Below are 14,590 nucleotides of genomic sequence, written 5' to 3'. Positions count from 1 at the left end.
CCAGTTTGGTTGGTTTGCTGGCTACCCTCACTTTGAACTCTCATATTTAACCCAGCAGGCTTCAAAGCAGGTGAGAAAATGACCTACCACTTAAAGGAAATTTTTCCTTTTTTAAGAATTCTGACCTTGGAGAATATCAGCTCTGATATCAGCACATTCCACATCTCCAGGGATTTATGTAACTTTTTTTTTCCATTGCTCTATGTCTAATGTTAGATTAGGTTTTCATCTCAGCCAGGAGAAAAATCAGGAAAAAAACATCATATTTGTTGAAAATGTAGTCTTATTCCACATACCTTTATAGCATGCAAAAGGAGAAGGGGACATTAAAACCACTAAGCACTCTAGTTTGTTCCCTTCTATTTATTTAAATCTGAGGTACAGTTAAAAATAATTACTCCTCAGTGGCCTTGCTTCACAGAAAAGCAATTTGCATTTGAACAAATTCAAATTGAATTTGTCTAGCATGTAGCTAACTAACACAAAACAAAATTAGATGAAGAAGAGACAATGGTAACAATGGAAGAAATTTAGAAAATTTTCTTGAATTCTCTCCTACTAAATTAGAAAAACAAGTATGTTTCAAAGATTATTCATTGATTTCTACTTACTTTGCCGTCACATATCTGATTTAATTAAAAATTCTAATTAGGAATCCTGTTTGCAACTTACCAACAGGTTCTGTTTTACAAGGGAGTTTGCCAGTGTCTAGAACTCAAAATATTTATATATTTTCTGTGGCTCACATAACACAGATGTATAGTACTAATAGTATTGTTATTTGTTCAAATGACACCTAGCCATAATTTACATTATAGTTGCTATGAGAATTATAGTTTCTATGGGAATTATAGTTTCTATGGGGAAATGCATTTTGAGGTTCTCTTAGGACAAACGTGAAGGAATTGGGATTTCCCACTATGGCTGCAATTGGTGATGGTGGTGGTGGTGATGATGATGATGATGGTAACTACAACAATGACTATGTTGACAACGGCAGCTAAGACTTGTCTAAATGCTTGACATATTTTAAACTCATTTAACCCTCACAAAAACGTATAATGTAGTAGTACTATTCTCACTTTACAATGAGGGATAGGAAAGGTTAAGTAATGTACATAAGGTTGCACAGCTAGTAAGTGTCAGGCCTGGAATTCAAAACAAAAAATAGTCTGTGTTCGTAACTAATATGCAATGCTGCCCTTTCTCCACCTTGATAAGGTTGGTACTGTCCAGGTGTTCTAAATTCCTCACATTGGGGGCAGAGTTCGCAAGCTTTAAATGTGCATGTAGGATTGCCGGGGGATCTTGTTAAAATGTAGATTCTGATTCAAGAGGCCACTAGTGGTGCCTAAGGTTCTGCATTTCTAAGTCTCCTGGGAAATGGAATAGACCACACTTTAAGTAGTGAAGAAGTAGAATTTGAGCCTCTAGCTACCTTGCTGTCTATCTATATAGAGAAGCATTTACACATGCTTATAAGCTGGAGACTGCCCGTACCATAATCATTTTCCATTAACTCTTAAATAAAATCTGCCCTTGGAACTGCTGCACACCAAATATTGCTCTGCAGGTACTTTCAGTAAATACTTAGCTTTTAGGAATTTGAAATGTACACATGAAGACCACAGAGATAAAATGTGGCTGTAAAAGTTTGCAGTCAGGAACATTTTGAACACTATACCGCCAACTATTTAAATACCAAAAGATAGTGAATGGCTTTTTGTTGTTAAAAAACTAGAATCACCGTAAATTAATAACTTTTAGTCTAAAAAGAAGCTTCCACTTTAAAGTGTGTTATTATTCACTGTCAGACCCTGATAAAAAGTGCTAAGGAACTTGTGCTATGTACTCTTTAAGGTGCTTATAGTGCCATTAGCAATCTCTTAGGTAAAGGCAGACAATATACTAACACGGATGAACAGAGCATACAGTGAGTATATCCCACAATAATTTGGGCCAGTACCTCATGGAAATACACTACCAACAGAGACACTACTTCCAGTTTCTACATCTCCCTCCTTGTTCTACTTCTCCTTCCCATCCCACTGCCCTGAGAGAAACCTAGGAACCATCTCTCCCACTGAATGCCTGTGATCCCAAATCACAGTTGCACATTTTCCCCATGCCAGATTATACAGTAAGGCTATTTCAGTTTGGGTTGCACTCACTTCCCAATCAACACCGTTGCAAACAAGAGTTATGGTGTGATCACTCTCTTTTTTTTTTTTTTTCACACTAAAAGGAAATAGTCAGTACCCAACTCAAATATCCACACTCCCTGTAAAACAGTGGAAAGTCATTCTGCTTGAAGCCTGACCCAGAATCAAAAGCAGAGGCTTACTAGGCCTACAGCCAGTGGCAACTTAACATATTCTACAGCTGACCTTTGGGGGAAAAGGGAAACCAGTGCTCTTACCACTGGTGCCATAATAAAACCAACTAATCTTTAAGGTACAAAATAAAATATTCTAGAAATGCGCTTAAGGCAGGAAAAGAACTTGTGAGGAAGAAGGGAGTTAGGATGGATGCATATAGAGAAAAGTAAAGAAAATACAGTAAGTCTGTATTTTTTCTGTGGATCTCAGTACTTTTTATATTTGGGAACATAATGAATCCACATTTCTTTGTTGGTTTTAATCCTAATTACCTGGTAAAAACTGAAAGATGCACAAGAAAGATGCATTTAAAAACAACAACATAAAAAGGCTTGGAGACTTATAGGGAATTATCTTTGGTAATTTTACTTTGAGCCAGGAAACATTAGTAAGTATATGTAGAAGTAAATAATCACGGATGCCCTTTCTCATATCAGTCCTTTAAGTACTTCCTGGGCCAGGAAATAGGGAAGCAGTTCAAAACCAAAGGGTGACAATGAAAATAAAGGTCTATACATGGTTCTACACCCCAGGTGCGAGAAAGTCATTAAGAACATGGTGATACAATAAACAGGAAGAATCTTTGAATAAAGAGGCACAATCTGTACCTAGGGCAAATGTCCCACTTACCTACTCACTAGCCTAGTTACACTCTTGAATTTAAAGTTCAGCAAATTCTTAGAATTAAAGATTTCATTTAAATGGAAAAATCAAAAGGCTTGTTTACAAAATAAGGGATTTTTTAAATACCAAAGAAAATGCATTAACGGTAAAAAAAAAAAAAGAGTTGGATTATTCTTTAGTTAGTAACAAGTATTGTTTATGTCCAAAAATGATCTACAAAATCAATGTTATAACGTTATAGCATAATATTCTTTAAACTTTTAAACAACAGATGTATAACTCAGATTACCAAAGACTTATGTTTGACACAGTTATGGCAGCAACTTTACAAAACAATTCCTGTAATTTACCGTAACAAGTATCTTCCACCTTTCAACAGGTTTAGCACAAACAGATCAGAGATGGTTTCTTGTGTGTTTTACAGATTCTATCAAGTCCTAGAGATCATACTTACAGCTTTAGCAAAAACACCCATGATTTCAGGGAACTGGTGTGTGAGAAAGGCTATCATTGCTGTAGAAGAGCAAAGTCCTGCTGTGAAATGGATGAAAAAAGGAAGCTCCTTCTTTGGGTAAACAGAAACATGATGAAAGGCTGCAAGGGAGAAAAGGTAGAAATGATTTTATTTCAAGAATACAGTGTGCACCAGTATTAATATTTTCAAATTAAATCTAAAAAAAAGGAAAATCATGTTTAACAAGAAGATCAAGAAGTCTCTGACCAAGCAAAGGAAAATTATCCATTATTTATTAGCATTGACAGCATAGCTACATAGCCAGATGACTGTGCCGGGGACTGGGAATAAGATGATATCGTGGGAAAGAGCACTAATAGTAAAGTCATGCTGAGCAGGCTTTGAAAAAGAGTGTTGTCACTTATTAGCTGTGCGATCAGGAGCAAGTTGCTAAACTGTCTAGAAGTTGCTATGGAGTTGTTATTACGAACACAGTAAGGGCTTAATAAATGTGAGTTATTATAATTCTTGCTCTTTGGGAACCTCAGAGTCTGGTACAGAAATCAAGAAATGTGATTGGAGATTTCCCAGAACCATCAGTTAACAACTTTACTCCATTATTAGTAAGTGTTCTACATGTGCATTTCATTGAGTGCTATAAAAATTGAACTGGAAAACCAAAACCCTAGGATTGTAGCCACAAATGAAGCCCCTTGTCATTTTTTTTTTTTTAACCACATTCATATATTTACTCAGTTATTATTTATTACCAACGGTAGTCAACTATTCATGTCTTATTTGAATAACAATACTGAGATGAGCTTATTACAGTGTCTACGATGCACCTACTACACAGTAAGTGCTCAGTAAATGTCTGTTGAACTGGGAGCTATTCTGGGACTTCATTAGTCCAGGAAGTTGACCACTCAGGGTTGGATACGAACCCAGGAATTCCTGATGTAATATCCTGCATAAGTAAGGGATGACTAATTCAGTACTGAATCAAGGTCAGCTATAAATTTTGCTTTTTTAAACATAATGATTCATAGAGAAGATTACACCTAAGTTTCCTTCAGTAGCTATGAAACTCTTATGTCTTATTCTATGTTCAGAAAATATATACCAAATACTAAACTCATTACAAGTCCAGAAAATGCCCAGAGCTTTGAACCATGTTTAAAGTAAAAGCATACCAGAACTGATTTATTAATTTATTTTTAGTTAGAAACATTAGAAGCTGCAGACAACATTGTGCTTTCAGCACCCAAAAAACCAGCAGTCCCCTTTGCCCTGTCCCTTAGCCATAAGAGACCAACTTCTTCCGGCAAACCAAGAGAACAAACCCTGGTCTTTGAGAAGGCAGGGAACACATACTTATTATGTATGCCAGTAGTTACTGTATCTGCTATCCTGTGAGAAGACAGCAAAATTAATAACATTAATTAAACTGCATAGCATTTTATAGTTTACAAAATGCATTAATTTACATTAGTTAGTTTGGTTTTTCCCAACAACCTTAAGAGAGAGTATTATTCCCACTCCATAAGGTAGAAAACTTCTTAGCTTTAGTAAAATAACGTCCTAAAATATGATATTTTTATACTGTAGGAGAGACCTAATTATTTCTTTTTGGATTGCTTTCTATAGATTCATTTGTCAGTCAATGTTTGGCTAATACTTCAATATAATGGATGACTAGTACAGAAACACTCCCTTGGAACTGAAGTTCAAATTTCATCACTGGCTTGCAGAGAAAAATTTATCAGGAGGCATAAAAGACAACTAAATCGCTATGTGAACTAGGGGAATAGTTCAAGTCTGAATTTATAAGGTTCATAAGCAAATTCCAGAATGCTGTAAGTCATATCAAGGTTGAAAGAGAATTAAAAACAAAAAACATTAAGTACTCTTGGGTATTAGAACTCCATGTTATTAAAAATCTGTTCATTCTACCACAGAGATAGAGAAAATACTCTAAGAACATACAATATGATCATATAAACTCCCCCAGCATATTCCTCCTCTTCTACCTCCTAGATTTTGCAAATGAGTAAGTAGCATCCTACATGGAGTTAGAATTAATGAAGGTTTGTCAAAAAGTAAAAAGTCTGGTCTGGAGCCTATAGCTTTGACAGTACATGATAATAATCCTATTTTATTCACATTATTATATGAAGTTGGCCTTCTATTAGGCAACCTTTGTAGTGATTTACGGGGTTAAATGTTTTAGCCTAATATAATATACTCTTGCCTACTGATGTTCCATAATTAAAGAGTCATACTTTTGGCTTAAATATCCTTGTTTCTGTTAAAATGGAAAACCCAAAACAACTACCACCACGACCACTGATTTCACTAATTAGTGAAATTTCTCTCTAATGACCTCTTAACTGCCAAAGTGAATGGATTCTTTGAAGTAATGGATTCTTACATCATATCTCAGATACTCCTCATCATACATCCTCCTTTAAGTTTCTGGGATATCTAGTACTGTTTCTTATCCTGTCTCTCTGCCACTCCTTCACTGAATTTTCCAGACTCCTTTTAACCACACATTTCTTAGACATTTTTGTGCCTCGATGGTCCCACCCTTGGTTCATTTCTTTTGCTACCTAGAAAATGATGATTCCCATGTCTGTTTTGTGAGATGTACAGAGAAACCCCCTAGTAATTTTGTTCAAACAAGCTGAGACCTTGTCTCTGGGTCCCAGCTGATGAGACCAGGGGTGAACACCTGGATAAATCTGATTTTCTCTCCCCCAAATTTTAGAAGTGGAATTGAGATGTTATCCACTCTGTATTTTCTGCCTGAACTAATGACATGTAACCTTAGAACTGCAGGGGCATCAAGCATGGCTATCTGAGTGCTGAAGGAGAAAAAGCCAAACTGCAAAGAGAAAGACTGGAGATTGAAGCAAATACACTGTGAGAAGAAACAGGACGATACAAAGACAAGAGGGGGAAAAAAAGAGTGTGAGAAGAGGAGAGTCTGATAAAGGCAGCCAGAGACAAGAGAAAGACAGATAACTGACTGATTCCTGGAAATTCTGATGGCCTTTTAAGTTCATGGTTCCAGTCCCTGATGAAGTCCAATTGTTAAGTGTTGCCTTTGGGTTCCTTGATAACTCAATCTCCTTCCTACAAATTCCCTTTTATGTTTAAGCTAGTTTGAAATGGCTCTCAATTGCTTATACCCACAGAATGCCTATAACATTTACTGTTTATATCCATACATACATAATTCATAAATATATCTTAGATCCACATATTATTTAGAAATGCAAAACATGAAGACTGTGCTATGTAGGTGTGTTAAATAGATTATGTAATAAAATATTTATGCATATAAACATATGTATATATACATGTGTATGTATATGGGTAAGAAAACTGGGAGTCATCCCTGATCTCTGGAGAGAGAGGCACTCCTCCCTCAAGCTTCCTTACAAGCTATTCCATACATAGAACACTTAACCCATTGTTTATCAGGCTTTCCATTAACCTGTAAGCAGCCAAGGAGTTCAGAGTTGGATAAGGAAGAAAGGGTACTAACATTTAACATTTTTGTTGTATACTTACAATGTGCCAGGCATGTTTATAATAAATAAATAAATAAATAAATAAAGACTCATTCAGATAATATTTATTGGATATCAATTTTTATGTAAACATTATAGAGATAGAGGGACAAAAAACAGAGTTCTGGCCCTGAAGGAGTTTAAAACCTAAAAAGGGGAGGTTAAGAAGTACACAAACCATTCTGAGAGGTCAGAAAAGGAAGAGATCACTTATCCCAGAGGATAGAGGAAAATGAAAGACACTGAAGAAAAAATACCAGCATACACAATTTACCATAATCTCTCTTCCTAATTTTTCATCTATCTGTTTGAACACTGGCTATTCTTTTTAGCTTATTAATTTTGCTGGTTGTAAAACTGCAACTTTACTTCCTAGACTTCATTCTAATGGTCCACTGTTATATATCATTTTTTAAAAACATGGTATTAGTATATAAAATCGTCAATATGTTTACTTATTGGTTAATCATAAAAAGAAAAGTTAGGCAGAAAATTTGGCAGTTCACAGAGAAAATAAGTGAGTGGATGATAAGGCAGCAGAGACAAAAATAGAGACTATTCTTTTGAGAAATTTGACTACCCTGAAACACTCTGAGCAATCATCACCCTACATATTTCTGGTTCTCTTCCCAGTTCTTTGACTGTTCTTTTTAAAATCAGGAAGGGTAGGCTCTCCAATTTTGTTCTATTTCCAGAAATATTGAGCTACTCTGAGTCCCTTACTTTTCAATATAAATTTTACGATCAGCTTATCAATTTTTACAGTAAAAGAATTCTGGAATTTTGACAGGGATTATAATGATAGCTCAAATGGGGAGAACAGCCATCTGAATAATATTGGGTCTTCTAATCCATGAACACAGAATGTCTCTCCATTTATTTAGATTTTCTTTTTTTTTTTCTCAGCAGTATTTTGTAGTTTTAGTGTACAAGTCTTGCACTTTTTTTTATAATTTTAAAAAATATTTATTCATTTAAAGATACTAAAAATAAACCCATATTAATATAAATGACATTTTATGAAAGTAAAAACATATTTTCCAAAATAAAAAAAAATTGGTGAGTAGAATGGCATTTTTTTTTTTTCATTTTTATTGAGATTGTTCAGATACCATACAATTATCCAAAGATCCAAAGTGTACAATCACTTGCCCCTGGGTACCCTCATACAGCTGTGCATCCATCACACTTAATTTTTGTTCAATTTTTAGAAACTTTTCATTACTCCAGACAAGAAATAAGAGTGAAAGATGAAAAGAGAAAAAAAGAAAAGGAAACTCTAAACCTCCCTTATCCCTAAACCAACCCCCCTCAATTGTTGACTCCTAGTATTGATATAGTACATTTGTTACATGTTTATGAAAAAATGTTGAAATACTGCTAACTGTAGTATATAGTTTGTAATAGGTATACTAGTTCTTCCCTATATGCCCCCTCTATTATTAACTTCTAATTGTATTGTCATACATTTGTTCTGGTTCATGAAGTGATTTCTAGTATTTGTACAGGTTGATCATGGACATTGCCCACCATAGGATTCAGTTTTATACATTTCCATCTTTTGACCTCCAACTTTCCTTCTGGTGACATATATGACTCTGAGCTTCCCCTTTCACCTCATTCACACACCATTCAGCACTGTTAGTTATTCTCACATCTTGCTACCACACACCCCTGTTCATTTCCAAACATTTAAGTTCATCCTAATTGAACATTCTGCTCATACTAAGCAAGAGCATCTACATTTCTTCCACAAGGCAGGAGGGAGAGTCATAGAAGGTAGAGAGGCAAAAGAAGAGGAAACAAAAAAATGACAGCTAGGAAGCAGCAAAAGGAAAAATACCTTAAATCAAAGTAGAATAAACAATCAGACAATACCACCAATGTCAAGTGTCTAAACAGGCCTCCCCTATCCCCCCCTCTTATCTGCATTCACCTTGATATATCACCTTTGTTACATTAAAGGAAGCATAATACAATGATTCTATTAGTTACAGTCTCTAGTTTATGCTGATTGCATCCCTCCCCCAATGCCTCCCCCATTTTTAAACACCTTGCAAGGCTGACATTTGCTTGCTCTCCCTCGTAAAAGAACATATTTGTACATTTTATCACAATTGTTGAATACTCTAGATTTCACCAAGTTACACAGTCCCAGTCGTATCTTTCCTCCTTCTTGTGGTGTCTCACATGCTCCCCATCTTCCTCTCTCAACCGTATTCATAGTTACCTTTGTTCAGTGTACTTACATTGTTGTGCTACCATCTCCCAAAATTGTGTTCCAAACCACACACTCCTGTCTTCTATCACCCTGTAGTGCTCCCTTTAGTATTTCCTGTAGGGCAGGTGTCTTGTTCACAAAGTCTCTCATTGTCTGTTTGTCAGAAAATATTTTGAGCTCTCCCTCATATTTGAAGGACAGCTTTGCTGGATACAGGATTCTTGGTTGGTGGTTTTTTTCTTTCAGTATCTTAAATATATCACACCACTTCCTTCTTGCCTCCATGGTTTCTGCTGAGAGATCCGCACATAGTCTTATTAAGCTTCCTTTGTATGTAATGGATCGCTTTTCTCTTGCTGCTTTCAGGATTCTCTCTTTGACTTTGACATGTGATAATCTGATTATTAAGTGTCTTGGCGTAGGCCTATTCAGATCTCTTCTGTTTGGAGTACGCTGCGCTTCTTGGATCTGTAATTTTATGTCTTTCATAAGACATGGGAAATTTTCATTAATTATTTCCTCTATTATTGCTTCTGCCCCCTTTCCCTTCTCTTCTCCTTCTGGGACACCAATGATACGTACATTATTGTACTTTGTTTCATCCTTGAGTTCCCGGAGACGTTGCTCATATTTTTTCATTCTTTTCTCCATCTGCTCCTTTGCGTGTAGGCTTTCAGGTGTTTTGTTCTCCAGTTCCTGAGTGTTTTCTTCTGCCTCTTGAGATCTGCGGTTGTATGTTTCCATTGTGTCTTTCATCTCTTGTGTTGTACCTTTCATTTCCATAAATTCTACTAGTAGGTTTTTTGAACTTTTGATTTCTGCCGTATACATGTCCAGTGCTTCCTTTACAGCCTCTATCTCTTTTGCAATATCTTCTCTAAACTTTTTGAATTGATTTAGCATTAGTTGTTTAAATTCCTGTATCTCAGTTGAAGTGTACGTTTGTTCCTTTGACTGGGCCATAACTTTGTTTTTCTTAGTGTAGGTTGTAATTTTCTGTTGTCTAGGCATGGTTTCCTTGGTTATCCAAATCAGGTTTTCCCAGACCAGAACAGGCTCAGGTCCCAGAGGAAAGAAATATTCAGTATCTGGTTTCCCTGTGGGTGTGTCTTAGAAAATTGCTCCACCCTTTGATGCCTCGGGTCACTGTGCTTTTCTGCCCAGCAGGTGACGCCTGTTAGCCTATAATTCTTGACTGGTGTGAGGAGGTATGGCCATATTCCCCCAGGCTCTGGGGTCTGGTTCTGAATGGAAAGGGCCTCACCCCTTTCCTCCTAGAGAAGACAGACCCCTCAGGTGGAGGTCATTAGCATTTCAATGGTCTCGCTCTCTGCTTGTGGTGTCTCCACCCTTCCCAGAGTCACAACCCTGGAAACTGAAGATGACTGGGGCTTTCTCCACTGAGCCAAAAAAGAAACAGATAGTCCCCTTCAGACCCAGTCCAAGGCAACCCTCCGGCTCTCCCAGGTCAGTCGTCACCCAAAGCCTCTGTTTTTTAGGGCTGCGTACCTGTAGTGAGAAGTTCACACTTGCTACTTAAAACCCCAGTTGGAGCTCAGCTGAGCTGTATTCGCTTGCTGGGAGAGAGCTTCTCTGTGGCACCACACGGCTCTGCAGCTCGGGCTATGGGGGAGGGGGTCTCCCGACCTGGTTCTGCAGGTTTTACTTACAGATTTTATGCTGTGTTCTCGGGCATTCCTCCCAATTCAGGTTGGTGTATGATGAATGGATGGTCTCGTTTGTCCCCCCGCAGTTATTCTGGATTATTTACTAGTTGTTTCTGGTTTTTTGTAGTTGTTCCAGGGGGACTACTTAGCTTCCACTCCTCTCTATGCCGCCATCTTGCCCGAGTCCCATCCAAGTCTTGCACTTCTTTTGTTAAATTTATTCTAAGTAGTTTTTTCTTTTGTTTTTGATGTTGCTATGAATAGAAATGTTTTCTTCATTTCATTTTGGGAATGTTTATTGGTAATATATAGATACACAACTGATTTTGTATACTGTATATTTGGCAACCTTGTTGAACCTCGATTATCAGTTCTAACAGTATTTTTGTGGATTTCTTAGGATTTTTCTATATATCATGCCATCTGTAAATAAAGACAGTTTTACTTCTTCCTTTCCAATATGAATGCCTTTTATTTCTTTTTTTCTTGCCTTATTGTACCAACTAGAACCTCCAGTACAATGTTGAAGAGAAATGGTAAGAGCAGGCATACTTGCCTTATTCCTGATCTTAGAAGGAAAACAATCTTTCACCATTAAGTAGAATGTAAGATGGAGGTATTTCATAGATGACTTTTATCAGGTTGAGAAAATCCCCTTCTATTCCTAATTTGTTAAGAATTTTTATCATGAATGGGTGTTGGATTTTGTTAAATGATTTTTTGTATCTACTGTCCTTTATTTTATTAACAGGGTATTTCATGTTAATTAAATTTCAGATATTAAACCAACCTTGCATTTGTGGGGTAAATCCCATTTGGTCATAGTGTATAATAATCCTTTCCATATATTGCTGGATTCTGTTTGTTAATATTGTGTTGAAGATTTTTGTCTCTATATTCATGAGGGATATAATTATACACTTTTCTTATAATATCTTTGGTTTTATTATCAGGGTAATACTGGTCTCATAGAATTAGAAGTTGTTCTAGTTTGCTAATGCTGCCAGGATGCAAAACACCAGAAATGGATTGGCTTTTATAAAGGGATTTATTTAATTACATAGTTACCGTCTTTAGGCCATAAAGTCCAAGGTAACACATCAACAATCGGGTACCTTTACTGGAAGACGGTCAATGGTGTCCGGAAAACCTCTGTTAGCTGGGAAGGCATGTGGCTGGAGTCTGCTCCAAGTTCTGGTTTCAAAAGGGCTTTCTCCCAGGATGTTCCCCTCTAGGCTGCAGCTCCTTAAAAATGTCACTCTTAGTTACTCTTGGGGCATTTTTCCTCTCTTGGCTTCTCCGGAGCAAGTCTGCTTTCAATGGCCGTCTTCAACTGTCTCTCATCTGCAGCTCCTCTCAGCTCATGTGGGTTCTTCAAAGTGTCCCTCTTGGCTGTAGCAAGATTGCTCCTTCTGTCTGAGCTTACACAGTGCTCTAGTAAACTAATCAAGGCCCATGCCAGATGGGCAGGGCCAAACCTCCATGGAAATTATCCAATCAGAGTTATCATCCACAGTTGGGTGGGTCGCATCTCCATGGAAACAATCAAGAATTACAATCTAATCAACACTAATATGTGTGCCCACACAAGATCACATCAAAGATAATGGCATTTGCAGGGACATAATACATTCAAACTGGCACAGAGGGTGAATGCTCCTTTAGCTCTATTTTCTGAAAGAGTTTGTGAAGGATTGGTATTATTTCTTCTTTAAATGTTTGTAAGATGACTTCTCTTTTTTATATCTTTAGTGTTTGTATCCTTCATTGCATCTAGCACAGTTTTTTGCTCAATAAATATGTGGAAATGAATTGAATTATGCAACTATAGCCAAGAAATGGCTAAAACAGTATTTAGACAGTGTCCTGAATTTCAACCAAAGGCACTTTAAAATGGAGAATACTATGAAAAACAATCTTTTAACTACTTTTAAGTTTAGGAAAACTGAAATATTTACTTACTCGGTAAAAGCTCTCTATCAGCAGTCTCCGTGCAGCTGGGATAGGGGTAAAATAGATGGCCTTTTTCCAATGGGTAGGGAATCATTCTAAAAGCTGAGGAAAAAAAATACAAACGTGACATTCAAATTTTGTCTCATTTACCATCCTATACTACAGGTCAAAGATATTTTGGAGACATTTTTATGAAATTTCCACATAGTATTTTATTTCCTTTTTTTACAGATATTTTAGATGGAAGAAACAAAGTATGTAAAACAGTGACTAACAGGAAGAATAAGATTTATTTAGAGAATCGGGAATGATCTAGTGTGACTGGAGTAAAACTAAAGGGTGTGGTGGATAATAAGACTGCCTGGGTCCTTCTTCACCTTGGTTTTCTCATAATAGACACAGTAGATTTGACTCCCTAGGTATGAATTCTGTTTCTTGCAGGAATCTTCATAGAACTGCTATGTTTATAACTGTTGAGGCCATCACTGTTGGCAACCTAAATGAGTTCTCAATGGCTCGCAAGTTCAAACATGAGAGTTCACCAAGATTTCCTATGGCTGAGCATAATCTAGATCAGTGGTAAGCCTAAATCTGGTCCACTCTCTGCTTTTGTAAATAAAGTTTTGTAAATAAAGGTTTACTGGAACACGGTCAGGCCCATTCATTTACATTCATTTGCATATTGTCTATGATTGCTTTCACGCTATAACAAGGGTCAAGCAGTTGTGACAAAGATTATATGGCTCACAAAGCCCAAAATATTTCCCATCCAGCCCTTTACAAAAAAGTTTACTAATCACTGATCTAGATTATCACCATCTCTTGCAGACTTCTTAAAGAAGGAATCCTTATTGATCTATTCAAATTGATAAGTACTAATCAATAGTGTGATAAGATTTTTGTTTTTCCTTTAGTGTTTTGCTTCATAAACTTTTGCCAAAATATGGATTTACTTGGGTCTCAAGAAAAAGTCACAGAGCAAATCAGTGATGACATTAGGAAATCATCAATCAAGATGATGGTTGATGGCACACAGTATAAATCATATACTCCTATGTGACACATGTAAGATGAATGAGATAGAGTTCCAGCTTTGAGGAGCTTATAGACTACTAGAGCAAAAGCAAAAGCAAAAGGAAGTCTAATTACCCAAAGACATTCAGCAACTCAAGGGCATAATCACAGCTTTATTAATCTTTATATTGTCAGGGTCAAGTAAAGCGTCTGATCCTCAGCAAATGGTTAATGCAGAGGTTCCCAAGTTTTCTTGGTTCAAGTATACACACGGTATCCTTAGAGTCTCAGTAATTTTTTGTGGTGCCCCTAAGCTGAAAGAAACACCTAATCATTTTTTTTATTAACTAGTAGGCCCTCAAAACTTAAAAAGTTTATGTCCTAACAACTTAGCAGCCATTTGAAAAAAAAAATACACATCAACTGAAAGAAAAATAATCTTGTTTCATTTTTAAAAACCATTATTTCTTATTAATGGGATATATGAGCTTATTGGGCAACTGCACAACTTCTCAACCCTTGGAATTAGATAGGACACTGCCATCCTCATTTCTTGTTCCACAATTGATTTTCGTGTGGTACTTGTTTGTATCATAGCACTAACAAAAACTAAGCTTTGCAAAAATACGACAAAGTCAAAAGAAATATAGAACAACCTAAGTTTAAACTGTGAACTATCTCAAGACGATAGTTTTGAGTGG

At 36.5% G+C, this 14,590-nt stretch overlaps 1 protein-coding gene across 8 annotated transcripts in view; it reads right to left on the bottom strand.

The window, feature by feature from the left end:
• Nucleotides 1-2,180: 2,180 nt before the first annotated feature.
• Nucleotides 2,181-14,590, bottom strand: part of ST7L (suppression of tumorigenicity 7 like) — a 108,637-nt gene continuing 96,227 nt past the window's right edge. For 4 of the 8 annotated variants that reach the window (XM_037826365.1, XM_037826363.1, XM_037826361.1 and 1 more), the window contains exons 13-14: nt 12,885-12,977; nt 2,181-3,596 (exon numbers count right to left, since the gene is read on the bottom strand). In XM_037826365.1, coding sequence (XP_037682293.1) covers nt 3,433-3,596; nt 12,885-12,977 — 257 coding nt within the window. In that variant the 3' untranslated portion in view covers nt 2,181-3,432. Of the gene's footprint in view, nt 3,597-3,657; nt 4,867-12,884; nt 12,978-14,024; nt 14,204-14,590 lie in introns of those variants that run through there. The other 4 variants (XR_005215273.1, XR_005215274.1, XM_037826362.1 and 1 more) reach the window with 3 other exon arrangements.

This window comes from Choloepus didactylus, chromosome 2 (genome assembly GCF_015220235.1).
Source record: "Choloepus didactylus isolate mChoDid1 chromosome 2, mChoDid1.pri, whole genome shotgun sequence".
NCBI classification, from domain to species: Eukaryota; Metazoa; Chordata; class Mammalia; order Pilosa; family Megalonychidae; genus Choloepus; species Choloepus didactylus.
The sequence above is the reverse complement of the archived record's forward strand: the minus strand, read 5'-3'. Positions and strand labels throughout refer to the sequence as shown.